General features: G+C 31.7%; 1 protein-coding gene across 2 annotated transcripts in view; it reads left to right on the plus strand.

The window, feature by feature from the left end:
- The first annotated feature begins 411 nt into the window (after positions 1–411).
- Positions 412–25,618, plus strand: part of LOC118202170 (receptor expression-enhancing protein 1-like) — a 55,664-nt gene continuing 30,457 nt past the window's right edge. The window contains exons 1-3 of one of the 2 annotated variants that reach the window (XM_035374328.2): positions 412–686; positions 5,716–5,788; positions 24,043–24,122. In XM_035374328.2, coding sequence (XP_035230219.1) covers positions 655–686; positions 5,716–5,788; positions 24,043–24,122 — 185 coding nt within the window. In that variant the 5' untranslated portion in view covers positions 412–654. The remainder of the gene's footprint in view (positions 687–5,715; positions 5,789–24,042; positions 24,123–25,618) is intronic. The other variant, XM_035374321.2, reaches the window with a different exon arrangement.

Here is a 25,618-nt window from a genome sequence, read left to right on the forward strand (position 1 = left end):
ATATGAGGACTATCTTAATAAGGGAAGGAATGCCTTCGTAGAAATTTTTTAAAGAGAAGCTGGCTTCTGTTAGAAAATTACCTTGTACGATTAGAAATTGGTTTATACGATTTGAGCGAGCAGTAAATATAATGTAAATAACAGTAGCAAAACAAAAATTACCTACGCCTTTTAAATCACTCAAATGAACTATAAGTTTTCAAGATGAATGAATGAGGTAATATTAAGCACTAACAACGGTTTATTCATTTAAATGCAACTTAAAATTAGGACTGCTAACAATAAAAAAAAAAAGTACGTATGTCACTACTTAAAAATTGACAACCAGTGTTGCCATTCAATAACAGGAAAATGAAAAAAAAAAAGTTGAAAATCATAGTTGAAATGACAGTCTTGAGAATATTTCATTAGGTCTAGAATTCGAAGAAAACTGTGAGACAACTGTAATTTAATCTGAACGCTTTAAATAATTCTTCAATCCATTTTTCTACAAATGCAAACGCAAATGTATTTCTTAAAGCCTTGTCTTCTCTCTGTGATAGTGTTTTATTGTATTGAATTGTTCGCATGCGCTGTTTGATTCGTTCAGCCTTCGTTTTCGTCTTAGACAGTAGGCTGACCGTTTTGCTACAGTCTGGATGCCAATGTAAATAAATGGCCTCAGCCGTGGTTTCCAGACTTGTTATGTATGAAAATTCTTTCTACTGTTTTTAGCTTCTGAGATTTATTTAACTTTAGATATATCATACATTTGTTATCCGATTACATTGTTATCTTTTGTAATGCAGTGTGGGTGAAGCTTTATATGTTGTATATCATTATTCTTACTGTGGGAAAATTGTCAATTTTCCGAATTTCATCCCCCGCATGAATTGTGAATCGAGATTTATAGCATCCCCTTCATTCCGAAACTAAATACATACATCACAGTTAATGCCTATTGTCGGAATACATATTCAAATATGTGCTGAAAATAAAATACCTTCTAATGCATTGAGATCCATGTCATCCTTATCATCAAATTGTGGTGGACAGCCCAGATTTATTAGTTATCATTTGCAGGCATTTCTTGTATGATGACATAAAAGTTGTTTAAATTAATGTAGTGAAATTAGCAACTTGTTTGTCTCATCTGCGAATTTGTGCTTAATTAATGTAGACAAAATAGATAGGCATGAAATGGAAAATTAAATACTCTAAACGAGAAATTGGTCATAAAATTTTTAGATGATTTACATTGTTATCTTTAGTAATTCAGTGTAGGTGAAGCTTTATATGTTACATATCATTATTCTTACTGGGCGAAAATTGTCATTACCAAGAAACCGAGATTACTTTTCTTAACCAAGAAAAGAAGGGCTTTTTGTATATTTTACACAACACTGTTTGTAAACTGTTGTAGTTAATTTTAATATATTATCTTCTCAAAAGCAAAATCAATTCTCAGTAGGTATTTTAGATTATATGTTTTTTTTATGCCTTCCATTTTACATTCCAAAGTTTTACATTGTAAATAAATTGTCATGAATTGTAAAAGGTATTAAAACAAATTAATGTATAAAGCTTACTGAATAATTATTTATTCTGTGCTATACTTTTGTGGAGGTGTCTGTATGAAATATATCCAATTTATATGATATTTAATTACTGGCTCTATTTGCAAGTTTTTTACCTGTTGATTATTTATTTATTTTAATGCCTTCATATTTTGCATAGTGAATGTTAGGTTGAATTGAGGGCTTCCTTTGGCCAACTAGATAAAATTTTGGAGTATTGCTATAGTATCCTAGCTTTTATTTCTGGCAGCAAAATCTATGCTGGCTGCATGTATATTTTTCATGGTTTTTGTGAAAGATATAAAGATGAGTGAAATATAGTGCAGATATAAGAAAATGCTGTATGACGGCATCATTTTGCATAGCAAGTAGCTCTTGTTGTGACTTTGATAAAATTAAATGACCTAATTTGTGGTAAATTTAGCTGTTCTGAAGTGAGAATGTTTGGGATAAAATTGGCGATTTTGAAATCAGGAAGTTTGTAAATTCAGAAATGCTTTCTTCATGTAGATCTAACTGTAGATCCTTTGATCAGATCTTCAAAACAAATCTTTTAGAATATATGTGCGTTTCTACATAGCAGAGCAAGGCATTTAGCTTTCCTTTTGTGTACTTGTTCTGTTCAAATTTTTAACACATATGAATGAGATGAACCTTCAGCTGAGTAATTAATAATTATTAATGTTAAAAATCTGAAAAACAAGAGAAAGGTCCATATTTGGAAGGAATATTCAGTTTCGCTTTCTACTATTGCTTTGTAAAATGTGGCATAAGTGAATCCCTGTGAAAGAACTTAACCCGTGAGTGCATGCGCTGGGTCCAATGGACCCGCCCTATTAATGAAACGTTTCTAAAAACGTCCATATTTTTCCCAAGCGGTTGTGGTTCAGTGTAGTCTCCTCCAAGGCCATCGTCTTTATGTTTCCGAAATTTTTCTCTGGAAATTTGATTCAAAGTTTTGTTTTGACAGGTTCGGGGTCTTTCAGATCCAGCAAACCTATTCGCATTCTGTAACATAGTTCGTTTGTGGTAGCACAGAAAGCTGCAAATATGTCACGTAATTTATCCTATAAGGAAGAAATGTTACGTTTGCAAAAATTATTAGATGTATGAACTGTTGAAAACTCCATTGAAGAAACTGATAATGAAAGTTATAATGAATTTTTTAGTTCTCATGATACTGATTCAGAAATCGAGATGCATTCTGAAAACGAAAATGAGAATGACATTTATTGCTTTATTGGAAAAGATAAAAAAAAAAAAAAAAAAAAAAAATTCAAAAGCCTAAAGCTGATACTCATATTATTACTAAATTGCCTGGAAGCATCGTTAAGGCAAAATATATGCAGACTCCAAATGAATTCTGGGAACTTTTTACTAAGTGAACAAATGTTGCTGAAAGTCGTCAGGCATACAAATATTTATATTGCATCTATTTCTGACAGCTTTCAAAGAGAGAGAGAGATGCTCATCACACAACTTTAATTGAAATTTGCGCTTTCATATTTTTGTGACATAAGTCATCTCATGCAAATGTGCAGGATCTAAGGGTAACCGACGGAACCGGCTTGGAAATTTTCTAAAAAACTATGTCCTACAAACATTTTCTTTTTTTATTAAGATGTTTGTGTTTTGATGACATAGGAACTCACGTCATCAAGAAAGAATCAGATAAACTTGCACCTATTAGAGAGTTTGTGAATAACTGCGAGAAATATTACACTGAGCTCGTAACAATTGATGAAAAACTTGAAGCTTTCCGAGGAAGATGTTCTTTTAGGCAGTATATTCCTAATAAACTTGAATAATAATTTCTGAGTAGGCTGAATAATAATATATTCCTAATAAATTCTTTAATAATATAATACATTTTTCTATTCCATTAAACATTTTTATTTCATAAAAATATTATAGAAATTAAAATTTTAGTTTGCATAATTTGCATATTTTTAAAGTTTGATCATAATATTTTGGTAGTACCACTTTTACCTGAAGAGTAACAGTTTTTTCTTAAAAAAACACGAGCCGGGTCTTTTGGATCCAGGGTGCGCGCTCGTGTAACTCAAAAGTGCGCGCGCGCATTCCTAGGTTAACATTGTTTGCTATACTAATCATATGATACAAGTATTAGAGAAATTCATGCAGTTGAAATGAATATTCAGGTTCTGCCGTCTTTCGATAATCATTGTTTGAGAAAAACTTTAAACTTAATAGATGTTGAAGTGACAGTATATGTACAATTGTCATAATTGCCACGCATTGATATGCTAAATAAATTAATCATGAAAACAGTGGGTAGATATAGTTTATTTTACTCTGATAAAAGAAATCAGTAAAGTTTTAAACGACCTAATAGTATGAACACGCAGAATAATAAAAATGATGCAAGGCTAATAATATTTAGTTGAGTTATATTTTCAAGTTGATTTTTATTTTGTTAATTGTATCATTTCGATTTTACGGAAAGTTCTGGTTAGAATGCTAGTGTGTAAACTTTTTGCAAGTAATTGCTCCAATCTATTACTGTTTCATCAGGCATATTCATCTAACCAAATTATATCTATTACTGCACCCTTTTTTGATGGTAGAATTCCATATCTTTGAAAATAATCAACTGCTTGCTATTTTGTAGAAAGCGGATTAAAAATTTAAATTTTTTTACAAATCCATGAAGAAAATATAGCAGTAACAATTATAATTTATATCGCTTCTCAGCCTATCGGCTAAGATCAAATTGTAGTTGGTTTGGTTAATTAAAATTACGGCAAAGCACATTAGGGCTATCTGCCTAAAGGGAGGGATGCCTTCGTGGAGGACTTTCTAAGGGAAACTGGCTCATATACACGTTACACATTCAAATTGTAGTATCCTGGTTCATAAAAACAAAAGGTGGTTTATCGAGAATCAATTAGGTTACAACAAAGAAAGTGTACATATTATAAGTATATTGTTATGTATTACTTAGCCATAACTGGTCCTAAATTGCAGTGCTTGGTGACAGTTCCATGGTGAGTGTGATAATATGCAAGTACCATATCATGTAGTAGCAGTGCGGGATTTACGTATAAGCTACACAAGCTATAGCTTATGGCCCCGCACAAAAATTTAAAATATAGTATAAATATGGTATTAAAATATGGTATAATAGACTTATAAAGGGTCCCATGTTTCAAATAGCTTAGGGCATCAGCAACTCTAAATTCAGCCATGTGTAGTAGTATATACAATTCTTCGTTTTAAATGATGTATTGCAGCTACATAAAAGGAGTGCCAAAAAAAGCTTATAAGGAAATAACTGACTTTCATAAAAAGTTTTATAAACATACTATTGAAATATTGAGATTATGTTTTCTTTCTGTAGCATTTTAGTTAAGAGTTGAAGCTTTACTGAACAATAAAAAAAACATAAATAAAATAACTGAAAGTTTTCAGATTTTATATTACGCTGAAAGTTCTTCTTTTTTAACATTTTGTGTTTTACCCTTATTTATTAAATATGATGTTCTTCGTATTTTAACCATAAAATTCATTTCAACAGGAATATCACAAAATAATTTAAAAAGAGCGTATCTTTAGAAATTCCGATACACAATCTCGCATGCGGGAGATAAAAGTGTTTTCCCCCCTACAATGTTGGCTTTGCTCTCTTTGAAATTGTTGAGTTTCTTAATTAAAAACTCATAAATGCTTTACAAAATATGAAATAGGTAATAAAACAAATTCCAAAATTGGGCTTCCAGATGCCCATATTCGAGGGGAGATGTACGTTATCCAAAATTTGGTGGCTCTAGGTACCGCTGTTATCACAGTGCAACAAACATACATATAGTTATGCAGCTTCTTCATTATTTAATTTCTTTAAATATAATAAAAGGTGATAATATTTGGTGCCAACAATTTGAAAAGTGATTCAGACTTTTGAAGTTTTCGTTGCAAAATGCCAAAATGAAATTAATAGCACTTTGGGCTAAAAAAAGTTAGTTTAGCTTTATTAACTATTGACAATATTTTGTAATTTTCATTAGTCTCATAATTTAGTAAACAGGTTGAATGTAATGAAAATTTGTGCATTTTTTGTTTGTTTGATTGCTGTAAAATGAGCAGTATTTGAATATAATACTAATTTCAAGTTAAATATTTATCATAATTTTTTTATTAGCTTAATCTTTGGAACACTATATCCTGCATATGCATCATATAAAGCAGTCAAGACAAAAAATGTGAAGGAGTATGTAAGTATGCTTTCATTATTTTCATATTTGTGAGGTAAGTTACCCCTGAAAAAATAATATTTAAGAATTTTTGTTGGGGATGGATGGACTGACAAGAATTAAAAGTGTTAGGAGAAAACATAAATGAAAGAAATGCTGGTAGAAAACGAACAAAGAACTAAATTAATTGGTGTTAGTGTGTATAGATGCAGAAATACAGTAGTCTGCTCTTTTAAGAGTGAAATAAGGTGTAAGAACTCATAATTAAGTGAAATCAAATTTCAGCAATACAAGAACAAGGAAATGCATTAACATTTTGCGTGATAAAAAATTTTAAGATCCTTGTTGAATGCTTTTTTTGTTTGAATATTAATAATTCCTTTGTTCTATTTATTGTACAAAATTCAAATGTTGAAGAGCAATGAACAGTATGTAATTTGATGTTTGCGTATTATATAAACAGCTTTAGTACATTCCTTACATATTTTCAGGGAAATAGAAGGTCAGTAAGTTTGTATATTTTTTAGATGTTGAATGCTTTATGTTTGTCAAATATTTTCAAAATTAAGTTGCTTCTCATAGGTAACATATCTCCAAAATATACGTTATATAGGATGATCAAAAAGTAATGGTGAGTACGTAACATTTGATGATAAAATGTACAAATTCCAAGACATAAAATATTTGTTATTAATTTTCATTTCTCTACATCGAACAATTTAGCATCAGACCATGTTTTTATAACCTAATGTTCAAAATGGCAGATCTCTTTAGTATTGTATATGTGTGCTTATTTTATCATGTTTACCATATCATTTTACCACATTTGTACAATAATCCACTGTTGTAATGTTTCTGTTTAGGTCCTGAAATGTGGGTTATTTGTATGGACCAGGGGTCGGCAACCGATTGAAACGGAAGAGCCAAACGTTAGAGTTTACAAAATTTCCCAGTTTTTAAAGAGCTACTAAAAAGTTTCGTTTCAGTATTATAGTTTTGCTTGTATATATTTGATTTTTGACTTAAAATAAATGGCTTTAAATACGGAATATAAGCACAAATATAGATAGTTACATCAATGGGAGCATTGGCTTTGCATACCTTTTGAATGGTTGATTAAATCTGGCTGATAACTTGTTGATTTAAGTTTCAAGCACAACTCAAGATTTTTATGTGTTAGTTGACTTCAAAGTTTACTTTTTAATATATACTTGCAAGAAAATGCTTGCTCGCACAAATATGTTGACCCGAGGATCGTCAGTACTCCATATGCCAACTCCTTCACCTCACTGTATCATTCTGGAAGACTATTCCATGCGCCGAATATGAGGGCCTCAACTCGCGGAATTTTGTTTAGAGCTGTCCACTTGTGTTGTTCAATGTGCATGCATTTCTAGGCCTCTAACTCTTCCAACTTGCTCTTGAGTTCTGTGAACTTGTCACTCCAAAAGTCTTTGGTTTTCAAATATAGCAGTTGCATTTGAAGTGATCCAGCATCAATTTCAAAGGTCTCATTGTCGATATCATTTGTATTTGCGTTGAGAGGATTTAGTATGAACGCAAGAGTTCTTTTGTTTGTTTTGAATTGCTCGAATCTCTCAGTGAATCCATCTTTCATTTTTTTAAAGCTATGTTGAAGTAATTCATGTCAATAGTTGTATTGGTCTCAGTGCGATATACTTCAGATTTTTAAAATTAATTAATTTACCGCTCTCCATGTCCAAAAATAAGTAGTTTGTTTTCGAAACACACTACTTCTTTAAGCAAGGCGTAGGCTGGGTTTCCTTTTCCTTGCAGTTTTATATTTAGTTCATTTAGTTTCATTGTGGTGAGGCTCGGTAGCGCAATGGCTAGCGCATCGCACAGCAGCACCACAGGTCCGGGGTTTGATTCTCGGGCTGGGCAAGGTCGACTCTGCCTTTCATCCTTTAAAAGGCTGAGTCGACTTATGGTATCTACCATGAAGTAAAATTTTTGTAGCCATTTGTCTTCTTCCGATTCGGGATGGTCAATGCATTTCTTCATTAAGGAATGTTTTTATTTCACTCAAGCACAGAGCAAAACGTTGCAATACGTTACCTCTGGAAAGCCATCACACTTTATTGTGCAGAATTAGGTCAGAAAACTGGATATCTATCAAGGAAATCTTCAAACTGGTGATGGTAGTGTGCTTTTGCAAAATATTGTTAATAATCTTAATTACCAAGTTCATGACCTCAACTATTTCGGCCAGAAATGTTTGGGCACAAAGCGCTTCTTGGTGAATTTTACAGTGAAAGTTAGAATTTCACGGTTTATTTTTTCTGAAGAATTGATGTTACCCCTCTATGTAGTCCTGTCATACTTCTTTATCAGTTGCTATGGAAACGATTTTATTTATATCAGTTTCATTGTCTTCCAGGCATTTTTGCCCAAACATTTGCTATAATTTCTCCACGAGTTTGCCCTGAGATCGATAGCAATCCTACAGTTCTTCGTTTGGACCTTGGGAGGACATATACTATTCGAAAAGGATAACTTGTGCCATGTCTTTTATGTCACAAGGTTCATCTATAGCAAGTGATAAGGCAGAAGGCAGCTGAATGTCTTCCACTTGCATATGTGTTACATCTTAAAAGATCTATCTTGTACTGTTTTTGCAGATAATGACAAATCTTTGATTTTTTTCATGATTTCTGCTTTGATTTTACGAAATGGTGATCATGAAACAGTTATTCAGATGCACATATAAAACAATCTTTGAAGTATTCACCATCTGAGAATGGTTTTATTCTTTTTGCAATTTCTAATGATATTGCAGAGCTTGCCAGATTTACATTATTGGAAAATTGTGCCCAGTTACTTAGCATGGAACTTGACTGTTGTTGTTTTCTTTATGGAGCTTATTAAGAGCTTTTTTCATGCGTCCCCGGGTGGATATTTACCAGCAAACTGGGTATATTTTGTAGTGAAGTATTTTTTCAAATTCGACTTTTTATTGTGTGAGAGTTTTTGGTGGTAAATGAGACAAGTCAGATCTATGTTGCATAAGAATGCGAACGACTCCACCCAATCCTGATTGAATTCTCGGTTTTCTTCTTCAGTTCTTCTCTTTTTTCTAGAGGCCATGCTGACGGCTTAACTGAAAAAATGAACAATAGTTCAAATTAACAGACAGTAACAATGGTTCAAATGTATCTCATTACGGTCATGTTAAGTATAGCTATTTGTAATTAACGATTATGAAAATAGAAGCTATTGAGAAATTAGGTACTTAAAAATATATTTTCTTATTTTTTAAGGGTTTTGATAATAAATTATTAATTTTTCCGTATGGAACTGGAGAGCCGCAACTTTACATCAAAAAAGCCGCAGGTTGCCGACCCCTGGTATAGACCGTTCCTTTGAAGTAATCCACAAGAAAAAGATCTTGGGGAGGACAAATCAGGTAAACACTGGGACGATAATCTTTTCAAAATGATACAATTGCCAAAAAACCCACATAAAAAATGCATGGTTTAATTGGATGTGTGACAAGTGGCACTGTCTTGCTGGAATCAGAAGTTATGTTCATTGACATCAGGAAGCACAGAAACTGAGTAATGATATCTTTGTATGTTGCACTGTTCAAATACTGTTTAACGATGAAAGACCCTATTCTCCAATGATGAAACTCCATTACTTCAGAGAAAACAACACAATTAAGTTATAATGTACATGCCCTATGACACAGATAACATGTGACTTGTATATTCATTGTTAGTATACCTACAGTGTTATTTAGCAACTAATGATACATGTGTTACAATTGCCATTCAATTTATAATAACAAGTTTTACTTGATCTGGGTAACTTTTCAATCATCCTGTTTATTATATACTGAATATACGTCATAAAGCCACAGCTGTAGGAATTGATCATAAACATTTTTAGTGAATAAATAAGTGACTTAAAGAAGAACATTATTGTGTCATTCAGTAGTTGTCTTTTGAAACATTCTTTTCATTCCATTGTTGGTGTCTGGAAAAAATGGATGTTCAAATTTACCATCTGTTTAGACAAACAATCAATTGGTCACTGTGGTTCTCCTGTTGGTCTGTTAAAAATTTGAAGCATTTTGCAATTAAACTTACCTTGTTCTTGAAACATATTCATAAATTAGCATTAATCAGGGTTTGTAGCGGTCCTTATAAGTGCTTATAAGTCCTCATATTTGAAAATAAATTATAAAAGCCGCAACTAAATAAACAACTTTCTTTTTCTTATCTGGAGGGTCAGATTGTGAATCATACTTCTGGAAATAGCTTTCTCGCCATTAACGTAACCTTTAACCTTTGATTCGCGCTAGTAGAGACAGGTGAACGTCGTTCTATTGGTCAAAGAGTTGTGAAAGGGGTAAAGAATTGCGGTATATTTCACACACGTTTCCTCCCACCCACATTCTATAGAAGTTCCAAATCCCACGTGGTCAGTTTATATTCACATTTATTACCAGTGGTGTAGCTAGGGTGGGGCAAGGGGAGACATCTGTCCCCGGGCACAGCATCCAGGCAGCGCCAAGTTGATGCTACAAAATTTTTTAATGAAATGTTTTCCATTCATGGCGTACAGAAGGGGGTGCAAATTCTTCAGTTGTTCCCAGGCGCTGGAATGCTAGCTATGCCACTGTTTATTACGATCGTTATCGAATACGTATGAATATTTATAATATATTTGCAGTAAATTCTGAAATGGGTAAGTGTGTTTTTAACCCAGATTAGCTTTCAAAGGAAGAATATTCTGAATGGCTTAAAAAAAGCAAAAATAATCGCCAGACCATGTGTTCCTGGTGTAAAACTGAAATAAACATAACAAGTATGGGGAAGTCTGCTTTAAAGTGTCACATGGATCGTAAGTAAACTTTTTTCTATTTAATTATTATTAATTCTTGTGTGAAAATAAAAAATTTAAATCTCCCATAGACCGCTGATTTATTTATTATTATTTTTTTTTTTAAATTTTCATTTTCTGCTTTTGAAAAGCTTTTGTCATACTATTCATGTACTATATACTCCCCTCTTCCTATTATTTCTGTGTTTCATGTGTATCTTCAATTTTGAGCTTACATTTTCAATTTTTTTGCCTCTACAATACGGAAGAGAGGGGTCGTAACGTTCCCGATCTCAGATATTCAAACTGTTAACAGTTCGCAGCAATGGACTGGTTATTATTTTATTTATTTATTTATTATTATTATTTTGTTATTTTCCAATATGGAAGTTTCTCTAAAGTACTTATTTTTTTATTATTATCTACTAAAAAATCTGTGGTCTACGAAACCAAGCGAAGTGGGATTGTATTCGAGAAATTTAACGCAATCTGTTCGAAATTACATTGTAAAACACTCCAGATTTGTTGGTCACATTCTTTTCCTTTATTTAGTTTTTTATTCTTCAAATACTGGCAGCTGTTGATTCTAATTGCATAATAACACGTGTGTAAGAATTAAGGGACGCGTATTGCGCAATAACATTTGCTATATTTTGCAAAATTAGTTTTACTGTGCTTGCTTATTCCGTTTCGTTGTGCTATTTTTTTGTTTATAAATATATTTTTACAATCTATATGTTTACAGTGATAATTGGGCTACAGATCTAGGTTTTTTTTTTTAAATCAAGAGCAACATTTGTTACCTACTGTATGTTAAATTAAGATGTTTATGATATTTTGCATTCTAAATTTTGTGATGTGGTGAAAGATACAGAAATATTCTAAAAAATGATATTTAATGCATATATCGAAATGTCCAAAGAATTTAGCCGAAAGATCTAAAAAATGACTACGATCTAATCCCATCTTTTTCCAGTTACGCTAGACAGTCCGGAATTTTCAGATATCCAGCAATCGGGAATTTTCGAGCATGCCGGCTAGTTAAGCTTTTGCTGTGTAAAGGATGACTGAATGAGGCAATTTCAGAAATCTTCCCCCCCTTTTTTTTTACTTAAATTACTTTGCAATATCTGTTAAAAAAACTATCCTATAGTAAAAATTTAGAAAATGTTTAGAATTTTTATTTAAGTTAAATTATTTAAATATTAATATGAGTGGAAAAATAAATAAATGTACAATAAATTCTATTTATTTCTAGGTGCTAAGCATAAAAAATTTCTGAAAGGGAAAAATAAAGCTATTGGTGAAATAACAAGCTTTTTTCCCAAATCAAATCTTGCTAGTGTTGCACTGTCCAGTTCCCCAAGTGCTTCGTGAAATTCAAATACTTTAGATGATGCTGTAGGAGCTTCAAAAGATGTTTTGGATGCTAAAACTTTTTGGTGTTTGAAAGTGGTGACAAGTCTTTACTCTCACAGATCTGGCAGTGACATGGGCAAACTTTTTTTAATTATGTTCCCTGACAGTGTTATAGCAAGATGCTTTTCTTGTAGTGAGAGAAAGCTTGCTTATCTCTGCCATTTTGGATTAACACCTTATTTTCAGAGGCTCATGTATAACGAATTTAAGAAGCTATTTCACTTCACATTGTTATTTGGTGAGACTTTGAATAAAACAAATAGAAAAAAAGCAATTAGATTTGCACATTAGATATTGGCATCCTGACCAAAATAAAGTTGTAACTCGATTTTTGACCTCTGTTTTCATGGGGCAAGCTGCTAATATTTTTGAACGTTTTCAAATGACAGTTAAGAACTAGATATAAAGAAGCTGCTACAAATAAGTATGGATGGACCAGTCGTAAATCGGAAGTTTTATGAAACCCTCCAACATGAATTGAAAAAGGAATATGGCATTGAATGTATATCTATTGGTAGTTGTGGTTTGCATATTTTGAACAATGCTTTTCGTAAAGGAGCATCCACTACAAGCTGGGATATACCTTCTATTTTAGGAGCACTGTACCATCTATTCAAAGATTCTTCAGCATGTCGAGAAGATTTTTTAACAGCGAGTGTGCATAAGACTTTGCCATTGAAATTTTGTAACCATAGGTGGCTAGAGAATGTACCAGTATGTTTGCATGCTTTTGAAATTTGGGAAGATATAAAAGGTTATGTCAAGCTAATTGAGAATGGGAAATATGCAAAAATAACTTGCAAATCGTATGAAATAATAAGAGATGCAATTAAAGACAAATAATTGCTTGTGAAATTTGTAAAATTCCTTTTTTCATTTGTGTGGCTGAATTGGTCAAACCCTTTTTGGAACTTTACCAAAGTTATGAACCACTTGTTCCCTTTTTTTTTTTTTTTTTCTTTTGATTTGCACAAATTAGTGAAACAACTTCTGTAGCATTTCAAAATTATAAAAGAAGAGTACATGCTAAAAATCAGTTTATTACTAAAATATTTGTGTAACTTTGATTTTTTTTTCAGAGAAAGGTATTGTTAATGAAATAAGCAAAATTAGTTTAGGATTTAAGGCTGATAAGTTCTTGCCAGAACTATATGCTAAAAAAGAAATCATGGATAAAGATTACCTTTCTCTTAAACATGACTCACAAACTTTTATTTTACAACTGCTTGAAAAGCTGATGAAGAAATGTCCAGTTAATTATTCACTTATTCGGAATGCTGTTTTTGTGAATTCGAAGTATATGGCGCAAAACAGCACAAAAGCATACGAGAAAATGAAAAGTATATTAATGCATTCCCCAAAAAGGTCATATTTCAGAAGAAGAATGCAATAACATTCTTTTGGAATATTCCGATTTCATCGAAAATGTTATTTAGCCAGACCTTACAGAATTTAAAACGTATGATGTGAGACAAATGAAATTAGATACTTTTTTGCACACATTCATTAATGGAAAATACTTTAAGTTGTGAAAAACATTTAAAATGATCTTTATTCTTTCCCATGGGCAAGCCTCTGTTGAACGAGGATTTAGTATCAATAAAAATATAGAAACAGAAAATCGGGAAAATTTGTACATTGCGCAGTGCATAGTTTGTGATTATGTGAAACATGTTGGTGGGATACACAAGGTGTCAATTACGGAAGAGATGAGAGTGGCAGCTTCATCGGCTCATTCACAGTATCAGTTATATTTGAAAGAGCAGAAGAAAAAAAAAAAGAAATTATTGAAAATAAAAAAAGAAAAGCAGCAGAATCAACAGATGAATTGATTTCCCTTAAAAGAAAGAAAACTCTCTTAGAAAAAGATGTTAAAGTGCTTGAAAATAAAGCAAATGAACTTGCTGAAAAGGCTGAAGTTACAAAAGACTTTAATCTTTTAAATAAATCTAATGAAATGTTAAAAAATGTATGTGAAAAACAAACTCTCTTAAGAGATTTGGATTCAGATATTAATGAAAAGAAAGAAACGAAAAATCAAAATTAAAAGTAATATTACTAATTATAAGCATAAATCATTAAATTAAAATTTAATTAATAAGCATAAATGTTCTTTCTTGTTTCTTTTTTATGTTGTAAAGTACTTTGTATGAATATAATAAATACACTTCATTATTATTAATTTTCCTTAAACTGATATTTCATCGTTAAATCTTGTAATATAGTTTAGTTTTGTATAGGATCTTTCCCCCCTCTCATTGTAAACTACTTCTATAAATTCAACTGTTATTTGCAATTAAAAAATAATTTTAATTGTTTCCCATGGTTGAGTAATGCTGATTCTCTCTTTCAATACTGAATTTCTCGGATTTTGAATTACGGTTAAATCTCATTTTTATTTTAAGGTTATGCAGTTGTGTATATATGAAATTAAACAGGTGCTTATTTTTTTTTCCCCTTAAAATGTGCTTGAAAAGTGCTTATAGGTGCTTATTTTTTTAACTAAAATGTGGATATGGAACCCTGTTAATTGATATATTAGTAATACAATGTTGAAGAAACGAAAAATAAAAATGTTATATATTGTATTTCCTTGCATATTTTCCCCCTAGCTTTTTAGTGCCAAGTTCTGAAAATAAAAATTAAAAAAGACAAAAAAAAAAAAAAAAAAAAAAAAAAAAAACATTTAATTTTCCCCTCCCTCAGTGAAGTCAGAGAACAAGTTCCTCTAAATTTTAAAATGGATTTATCCACATAGTTATTGTTTTCATCGTACTAACAAAGACCTGCAATGACCTCACAAACTACCTGCAAAGTTCACAATGAACATTTCCCTTCTAACTGTTCAACTTTATGCTAGCCTGACACAAAAAATGACCAATCAGAGTGAAGCAAACATGAACTGGCTCTGTGATTTAGCTCAGTTGTACGTTTATCTTTTCTGATTATTATGGATGATTTGAGACCTAAGGTGTAGCAGAGATCATAATGATAATGGTCAAGATTCAAGTTACAGGGAGGTAGAAATGAACATATTAGATATTGTAATGTTAATATTATTATGTATTCTTATTGGGATGTTTCTTTTAAAGAAATAATATTATGATAGTTACCTATAGTTTATCCATGATTGCTTTTACTTGTGATGACATTACTCTAACTGTTCAGTAAATTACTTCATAAATTAAATTACTTCATAATTTTCCTTTCTTGATTTTCTGACAATAAAATTACTAAAAAAAAAATGGGTAAATTACATGAGGAAGTATTTTATATCTAAAATAGAGATTCCCTACTCTTTTCCTTTCTTCGGTCTCTTTTAAATAGGTGGTTTTTTTTTACTTGACCCCTCTGCATTGTTCTCTATGATATATAGCATACAACATAATCATAGTTCAAATAATTGCACATAAATAACTTAAAGATGACAATTAGACTAAGAACATAAACAAAAGTTTGGAAAGAGAAAAGTTTATTAGATTTCAGTTTTATTATTATTTTAAATCGTTCAAATGTAAGCAAGTTTTCAGGAACAAAATCAGATTCGACATTCATTCTAATAAATTGATTTCATGTGATATGAATTTCTGTGAACCCATAAACTTAAACATCAAATTTAAAAAATGAAGTATTAAAATAGACTTCCTTGCATGCCTTCTTATGATAGCATATAGCAAAGCCAACAACTATAAGGTATCTCAGGTATGTGAAACCGTAAACTTTTTAAATCTGTAGCTACTAATTTCTAAATGACTAAGTGGTAAGTCAGATTTTAAACAAGGCATATATTTTGTTTTATTTTTGTTATTGGAAAGGTTAAATCTTTTTGCGCTTTTTCCAATGCCTTGAATGCCTAGTTAGAGCAGGAACAGTATGATCAACAGCGCAAATATTTCACGGGCATCAGTATGCCATATTTTCACAGAAACTTTGTAGAAGAGAGAAGTTTGCGTCCATTTCATCCCTCATTGCATAATGGAATGTTATTCAAAAAGAAATGTTGAAGGTGAAGGACTTCTATCTTAAGTTATGGCAATTGACAAAATATAAATTAAAAACTGAGCATAATTGGGAATGTTGTTACTCCAGTGGGGTAATCCATTCATCCCATGATCCCAAAAATTTGAGCATTCTCAACCACTCATGAAATAAGTGATGATCTCTATCTAGGATTATCAAGGAATTATTTCAGAAGATAGAGTTTCATTTGAAAAATGTACAGTCAAAAGTCGTTAATTCAGACACCCATAATCCGGAATGATCTATAATCAGGACCTCAAAGCTACAAACTTTCTGCGCATGCGTCGCGTTCACGCATGCGCACAGGCATTTACGAGAGCGCGTAACACCTTTACGGCTGCTAATATGTTTGTGCGCATGTGCGTTTAATGTGTAACGGAGGTATAAGCTGAGCTAAAATTATCTAATTCAGTTAATGTTGCAGATTGCGTTGTTCCTTAATCTTCGAATTGGATCCGGCTTATTATTTTTTGCAGACTGTTAGAGCAATTTCATAAAAGTAAGCTTGAACTTTAGATTACGTCAAATAGAATTTCCGATATATATTTACTAATGTGTAATTTGTATCTACAAAGCGAAAGTATGTTTTGAAATCCGAAATCTGTTTATCAATTTCATGCCGCAGATTGGAAGTTGATCTGTCGGCACTATCTTTATCTTCAGGGCAGATGTTTTTATTTTATTTGGCTTATAATTCCTTACTAAGTGTAGTATTTCATCTCGATGTACTCCGTCTTTGATATGATTTAAATCAAGTTCCTCGTCATTATAATTCGCTTCCGATAGTGAAGAAAGTGACCCAGAGGTTATTGAAAACGAAAACATTTCGATTGAAGTCGGTATTCTCGGCACAGCAATTACGGGACTTGAACAGCGGAACTTAGTAACTGAACAAGAAATTATGTCTGTTTATAGAATTAAAGAGAAAGTATTATCACAGAAAGCGAAGCAACTTAAACAACTTATATTGAAAGAAATGTTTAATAAATTAAACAAATAAATATTAAGGTTTTTTTTTGTAAATTTTGATACCCTTTAGATCATAATTGTTCTTTATTTCATAAATTACGGTTTCATATTTTTAATTTTATAATTTCTGCATGCCATCTTACCAGATTTAAACTGATGATCTATAATCCGGAAAAATCGATAATTCGGAATCGCCGAAGTCCCGACGAGTCCGGATTAACGACTTTTGACTGTATTAACTCCAGCATATTACTGTGAGATGTAATTCTGAGGGACACCTGCATATGAGCAAATTGACAAGTCTTCTAACCAAGCAAGAATAAGAGTTTTACCTTACTAATCATAAAATCCTCAAATTTCTCTCCAAATTGAAAGATCCTTATGGGGACAGCAATTTTCCTCCTTGAAAGAGGTTTTTTTCAAGTTACCCCAACCATTCAAAAACTGAATAAAAGTAGTATTTTTTAATGAATAGCAAATCCTCCAAGACATTCAATCACAAATGTTGTGAAGCAAGGGTATGACACAGCTCTGAAAGTAACATAGCCATGATAGTAATTGACAAAAATTGAATTATAGTCAAAAGTCGTTAATTCGGACACACATAATCCGGACCTCAAAGCTAAAAACTTTCTGCGCATGCGCCGCGTTGACACATGCGCAAAGGCCTTTACGCGTGCGCGTAAGACCTTTAGACTGCGCATATGTGTGTGCACACGCGCAGAATACGTTTTCGCGTGCGCGTTTAATGTATAAACGACGGTATAAGCTAAAATTATCTAATTATCTATTTCAGTTAATGTTGATGATTGCGTTGTTCCTTAATCTTCGAATTGGATGTGCTTATTATTTTTTTGCAGACTGTAAAAACAATTTTATAAAAGCAAACTTGAACTTTCGATTATTTAAAATAGAATTTCCGATGCTGAAGCTCCCAAAGGATCGTACAAAACGAAAGTATGTTTCGATGTCCGTCAAACAAAAAGTGGAATTGCTGCAAAAAATGGATAAAGACATGAAGAAGGTGACAGAGAGGTTAGTAAAAACAAAAAAATTTCGATTGACAAGTTAGTCGGTATTCTCGGCACAGCAATTACGGGACTTGAACAGCAGAACTTTGTAACTGAACAAGAAATTATGTCTGTTTATAGAATTAAAGAGAAAGTATTATCACATAAAATGAAGCAACTTAAACAACTTACATTGAAAGAAATGTTTAATAAAGTAAACAAATAAATATTAAGCTTTTCTTTTTGTAAATTTTGATACCCTTTAGATCATAATTGTTCTTTATTTCATAAATTACAGTTTCATATTTTTAATTTTAGAATTTCTGCATGCCATCTTACGAGATTTAAACTGATGATCTATAATCCGGAATCGCCGAAGTCCCGACGAGTCCGGATTAACGACTTTTGACTGTATTTGTAGTTTTGTTTGTTACTCTGATGATAAGCCTTTTCCAGAAAGTTTGAAATCGATTAAATTGTTACATATATAATATAGTTTAAGAAATTAACTTAGTGATTAATACAGAAATGCCTTGTTACATGATATTTTATTTCAAAAATTAAACTACTGTTTGTTGCGAGCAAGTCACATTTCAGGAGCAAAAGGCTGTAACTTGTAAGCCACAATCTGGCCCTCCCACCTGATGTATAACCACTTGAGATGGCATGTCTTTGTTTAAGATGTTCCCATTGGGACAGAGGAGAATCAAAAGGAATGCTCCCACAGGATGGGGATTTTGTGTCACTAAGACTAATTTTAGGGAAAAAAAACAATCATTAAAAAAAGTTTGTTGTAATGTCATAATTTTTGGGACCATTTTAGATTATTACTTAATCTAGCATATATGTTAAAATTAGGATTTAATAGTTTTTTTCCCTTTATTTAACCCTCTGGGCGGCCAGGGTTTTCGCTGAAAAAGCACAAATTTCCCAAAACTACTATGAGAACAAATTATTTTTTTTATTTTAATGTAAAATCTCTACTGGTATTTCATACCTGGATTTGTTTTCTTTTGATATATTGCCTTAATTTCGTCGACATATTTTAATATGCACATATATATGCGTTCTTACAGATATCACAATAAATATTCTAGGCCGTATAGATACGGCCTTGCCGCTTAGAGGATTAACATGAAAATATATTAAAAAATTTGCTGATGTTAAAAATAATTTTCGAATGAGCTTTTAAATTAATTCAAAGTTTTAATTGACAAAGCACATTAATAAACTTCAAAATTAATTTTAAAAAGTACAATATTGTCTATGTACAAGAAGTAATGCAGTCTTTCACAGGAAGTAGAAGGCAGGAGCTCAGAGAGAGCTCAATCTCTAACAAATGCATATTACTTTAGAAAATGAGTCATCACTTTCATCCATGTCATTAATTGGCTGATTTACTATGCGAGTATATCTTTCCTGTGATAAATATTGCTTTCTAGCCATAATAAACTGGAGTCAAGGTTTTCCAAAATTAAAAGCGAAGAACATAAAATATATCTGAAAGCAAGGCAAAATGTATCAGAACTTCACAAAGTAACACTAAAAGGCCTTACAAAGTAGAGAAAAAAAGAGTAAAGGATTTAAAGGAACATCAGAAATGTGAATGTATCTATCGTGGCAAGTCAAGAGAATATTCCCTGTTTGTTTACATTATGCTTTCCTCCTCCCAAGTGAGTCATTTTCTCTAATTTTGAGTAGAAGGTCAAATCTACATGTATCTCAAATCCTATGGACATGCAATGCGATCGTGTGGCAAAATTTATAGTTTTTAAATTATTCCAAGACACTGCCACAATTATATATATGATGGCCAGGGGTGGATGAGAAAACCCTCAGGCACGCCAGCGTGCTGGCCAGGAAATAAGTGCTTTTCTTGCTGGCACATATGCATGACAGTTAGCACAAAAGGGTTAAAGTAACTTGAGTAAAGCATATAGCATTTGATAATAGTTGACCTATATGGAAGATTTCAATGTTTTGCAAAGTAAAATATTATCCAAGTATTTCCTTGACTTAAAGCTATTGAAAAAAAATTTAATTCTAAAAGTGCAGGAAATCTGAAAGGTTTGCCTTTAGTGATAAATATCTTTAACTTTGTTTCATCTTTAGGGATTTAGCAGTTAATTTTAACTTAATAGATTTTTTTTTTTTTTTTTTTTATCTGTATGTGTAAGAATTAATTGTATTTTCCCTCCTAAATCAGTTTTAGGAGTTTCCTTTCTAAATAAGTAAGGGTAGACTGCAGTTTTATTGAAAAATTGAGGGAGCATTTTCAATAAAGCACTGAAGTTATTGGAAATAACTCAGTACACAGAAAACGACATGCTTTTTTTTTTATTTAGAAGTTTATTGTTTACATTAAAAACAGTTAACTGCCAAGTTGGTGTTACTAGAAAATTTTAAATAATACAAATCTAACTACATTTGGTGTTGCAGTGCTGTTTTAGATATTTTGTGGAATTTTAAAATTTTGTTGCATTTGTCCTTTGGGAATAAAAAATTCTATATTTTTAATTTTTCTGGATTATTTATAGAATATTAGCAGCTAATTTGGAAGCACTTACGCAAAGAATCCAGTAAATATGTAAACACTTTCAACAATGGTGAAAACCTAGTAACCCAGCGGATTAACAAGCTTGGAATTAGTAACCATTCCTCTTACATTGTTTTTGGTTCCTTACGTTGCTGTTCATAACTTTTGTATGTTGTAGCATCACATTCATTATTTGCTTTTGTATGTGTAATTTGTTCTTCACTTATTCATTATAATTTTTCTGATTTCCACGATATCTTTCTGAATTTTTTAATGGGAATTATTTTCGTTCAGTTAAGGAAGTTGGAGACATGATTTTCTGCAATCATGCGCATCTCAGAAAGATTATTGCCTTCATTGAAAGCATGTTCACAGCAAACTATAGATCAGTGGAGATCCTGATGCCGCTGATTAAGAAGCAGGTGGCAAAGGGAAGAAACTGTAATGGCTTCATTCTTAGGCAGGCATTGGTGTGTTATGTACACAACGTGAGAAAAAAAAAAAAAAAAAAAAAAAGACACTTCCTATATTTCCTGTTCTACTGGGTCGATTGCCAAAATTCAAATTGCGTTTTTCATGTCTCGAAAGCACAACTTGGGATATATATTAGATTTATCTATAGCATTGCTCTAACATAGGTATTTTGACACAAAATTGGACTTTTTCTGAAATAACATACTGTTTTTTTTTCCATATTTCGATTTTACGATTCAAATTATGCCTAAATATTAAATTTTGTAAAATTTGGTGCCAAATTTATGGATAAATTCAAAAATTTAACTTGGCACATTTTTTTTTCAGTTTGCACCAAGAATCATTTACTTGGCGAACTTCTTAATATATGGCAACCTATTTTCCTTTCCCTTCCATTGTGCAGGAGCAGAAAAAAACGTTGCATCATTCCTACCTTTTTACATTGTGGATGAGTTACATTGGGGAAAAGTCATGTCGTTCTTACTTTCAAATAATTTTAGCTAAGTGCCTAAACCGCATTTGATGTTATTATTGCTTTCAATAAATATGCCAAATTTCAAAACACGGCAATATATAAATTCATGTATGTGTTCAGAAATTTTGAATAAAAAATTCTAATTTTTTGCAGGTATGCTAAGAAATACACCTACCTTAAGATGATGGTAAAAATTTTATAGGTTATAATTCAAAATTTTTTTCGGAAAAAGTATAAAAAAATATTTAAAAATACATATTTTAAAAATAAATCATAAAAAAATGGGTGAATGTTATTTGGAATGAACCTAAATTTCAAAATGTGAAAGGACGAATCAAATAAATTTAATAAAAACAGATATATTTATAAGTATATACCAAAGGCAATTAACATTGAGGAGCTGAAAGTAAAATTATGAAAAAAGTGGTGTTGCAAAGAAAATTTAGCTGAATGTGTACTCGAATACCTGTTTTGGCATGAAGTTAAATGTAACCGTAAGATCCATTCACATGAATTTTAAATGCTGTTAAAAGAGGCTGCATTTAAAGCCTTAATGCAGTTAAAGAGGCCTCTTTAAGGTCTTTTAGGGTAATGCATCTCTGGCAATTTACTTAATCCTTTCGTCATCCTCTCCTGTCCGCAAAAATTCCTCCCCAGCGTGCCGTCTGTTTATCGTAGCGTGTAATGTTGTTTTATCTGTACATCATAACTTTCCATATATAACTTTCATAGTGGATGAACGTCAATGAATATTAAGTAAAATTATATGGAAATAAAGCATAATGGAAAAATAATATCTCTGCTTATTTCTAACAACTGGATAATTTGATAACATTTGATCCAGGCGGTCCACTCCTCCCATTTTGTTGTTGTAATCTTTTACAATTATTATTTTTTTTTACTGTTCTTTTCCGTGTTCCAACATCAATCATCGAGTTATTATGGACTGTACTCTTCAAACGTATATCCTTCTTTGTCTTTCCAATTCACAACCTCATTTTTTCTCTTTTTCTGCTGAGTAGACTTTGAAGCCATCTCTCACTGTCTTGTATCTTATGTAAAATGGTGCAAATATTCATAAAACCCAGGGCAGATTCAATTAGAAATAGAATGCCTGATTAGTGCTGCCCTCTAGGAGGTATTAGAACAAACAAAAATAAAAACTCAAACAAGTAAACATTTAGAAAGCGTTTTAAACATTTAAAAGCTTTAAAATGTAGAACGTTTGTAGCACGTTACGGCCGCCCTGCGGAAGTTTCACTTGAACGCGCTAAATGCGTTATGGACGACGAAGAGGTTAACGGCATAGGTTTTTGTAAAAAAATGGAGGGGGGGCTTTTTTAAGGGCTATTTAAAAAAATGGAGTTACTGTAGATATAATAGTACAATTTTCTTAAAATTCTTTTGTAATAATAGAATTTATTTGAATGCTAATAGTAATATTTACCTAATTTTTTCATACTAATCTTTTACTTGCATATATATCATGTTTTCTGCCAACCTGAATTTAATTGTATTAGCGTGTTTAACTAGGTAATTTTTAATTGCATATGCTTCCCATCATGCTTTTCTGCTACCTGAATTGAATTACACCAATTATCATATTTAACAAACTAAATTTGACTTGCATTATATGTTTGGCACTCTGTATTGTTAACTTACATAATATTTGTTATCTATTACATTTCACTGTTGACTTACATAGTATGTTTAATCAGCTAATTTTTAGCTAAATTTAACTTACATATGCTTAATATCATGCTATGAATTAAGTATCATGTTTAAAATGCTAAATTTGATTTACATATGCTTTACGTCATGTTTTATTTCAAAACTTAAAATTTCACTAAAACCATTACCAGTGGTGAGCTTGTGACAAGAAACGCACTATTGCCAACAGGTTCTTTGCAGAAGAAAACCTACTAATTATTTTTTTACTATTATGTATTTCTATATGATATAGAAAATATATGTAATAGAGGAAATTGAGAATTCAAGCTGTTGGAAGATCTCCCTTGTTGAAGAAAATTGTTGCCCTTTAGTTCAGCATAACATTTAACAAATATTTATGTTTTGGTTAAGTTTTCCCTTTTCACTTGCTAATTTCTAAATATAGAATCTATTTTTAAAAAGATTAAATACATTGTAACACAAACTTAAAAAAATTAAATTATTTCTAAACATAAATTATGAAGGTTTTCATTTATTCCTCGTGTTTCTTTCATTTCCTGCATTAACGTTTTCCCTATCAATACTTTTCCTGACTACCTTTTTGTTGTGTGTGTGTATGTGGGGGGTGACTTTTGTCCTGGGACTGGGTTATTGATATCATTTTTATTAAATTTTTGTTTACTTTTTTAAAATAGAAGCATTTACACTTTATTAAACCAAAATATATTTTTTTAAAGAAGCTTTTTAAGCTCTGTGCAGAATTGTATATTCAGCAGTTCTGCTATTTTTATAAATTAAATCTGATGTCTTTGAAACTCTGCTTCTTATTTTCCCGAAACTTTTGTATTTTAAGGTCAAATGGATGATGTACTGGATAATATTTGCTCTCTTCACTTGTGTTGAAACATTTGCTGACATTCTAGTATCATTTTGGTATGTTTAAATCTCTCCCCCTTTTATTTTGAATTACTATTTCTAATTTTGAAGCTTTACTTATCAGATATTTTTCATAAATTGCATATATGTTGAAATAAATAGCTTTAATGTTCTGCAAACAAACAAAATTTTTAAGTTTTTTTTAAAATCTTTCTGCCTTACAAAATTTAATAGCTTGGAAGTTATGCAATTAATTGAGCTCACAAAGCATTATTAATATTTATTCTTTCTTGTACATTCAACATCATTGAGTATGATGGGCAGAATGTTATATGGTATGCCGAATAGTTTTGATCCTTGAAGAATAGAGACCCCATTCCTCAAAGTCAGAGTTTTCTGTAAAACCAGTTCTAGCCCAAATGTAAGAGGTTCATTTCAAAGCTGTAGAAACCGTGTTAGAGTTTGCATGTAAAGATAAGCAAAATTAAAATCATTTTATGCATTTAAAGGGAATGCCATTATTAATGCTACCAAGAAATGGGGCATAGTGTAAGAGTGAAAGGATAGGGTATTGAAAAAGACAGAAAGGGAAAGCATGGTCTTATTGTAAAACAATTATAAGGTAAATACCGGAAAGTATACATATACAGCTAACATCACTTGAAGTAGACTGCCCTCCAAAAGTTAAGGAACAGCATATTTTCTGTGTCTAATTTGAGAATGAAGCAACATAGAAACAAGAAACTTACAGGACATGTTCACTAACACAAACAACACACAACACAACAACAAACAACTGGTCATCTTGCATACAGACCTGTATTGTGCAGGCATTTGCACACTGTATTAGCTGAGATTCATGTTCCTGTTGCCACTAAATGATTTGCCATGAGCTGAGGCACAGTAATGTTGGCTGAAAGAGCTAAATAACGGTGTCCTGCAGGTGTTGTAACTCTAGGTCTACCTGGAATATGTCGTCTAGACACATAATCCTTGGATTCAAACTGATTCCATTGTTGGTAGACCACACTACAAGAGACATTGAGATGTCTAGCAGCATTAGCTTGTGACATCTCCATTTCCATCCATCCAATCTCCCGTCACCTCAATGAATTGGGAAAACAACTTCTGGACATTGATAGACTTCCATGGATATTGTCCATGAAACTGTAATGACAACTGAAGATCAACACTCATGAACAAAAATTACAAATTTTGCATTTTTTCTCCAACTGCTATATAAGTATTCATTTTTATAAAATAAAAGTGGTAGCTATTGTTTCTGCATATATTTTCTTAAACTTCGTTACTGTCATGCATATGAACTGTGAATTTAAATGTTATTGACATTTTTGTAATGGTGAGCTTTAAAAAACACGCTGCCCCTTAACATTTGGAGGGCAGTGTATTTTTGAGCTTTTCTGCATATCTTTGCCAGTGATGGAGAAGGTACTGGAAACCATTGGTTGTGTATAATTAATATTTGCCATCTGTTCCCAGTATGCCGTCCTTGTCTTCAAAGTGCCTCTCATACAGTGGTGTCTTCAGTTTCA

Source organism: Stegodyphus dumicola, chromosome X2, assembly GCF_044657685.1.
Source record: "Stegodyphus dumicola isolate Sdum_Otavi_A_Nest chromosome X2, ASM4465768v1".
NCBI classification, from domain to species: Eukaryota; Metazoa; Arthropoda; class Arachnida; order Araneae; family Eresidae; genus Stegodyphus; species Stegodyphus dumicola.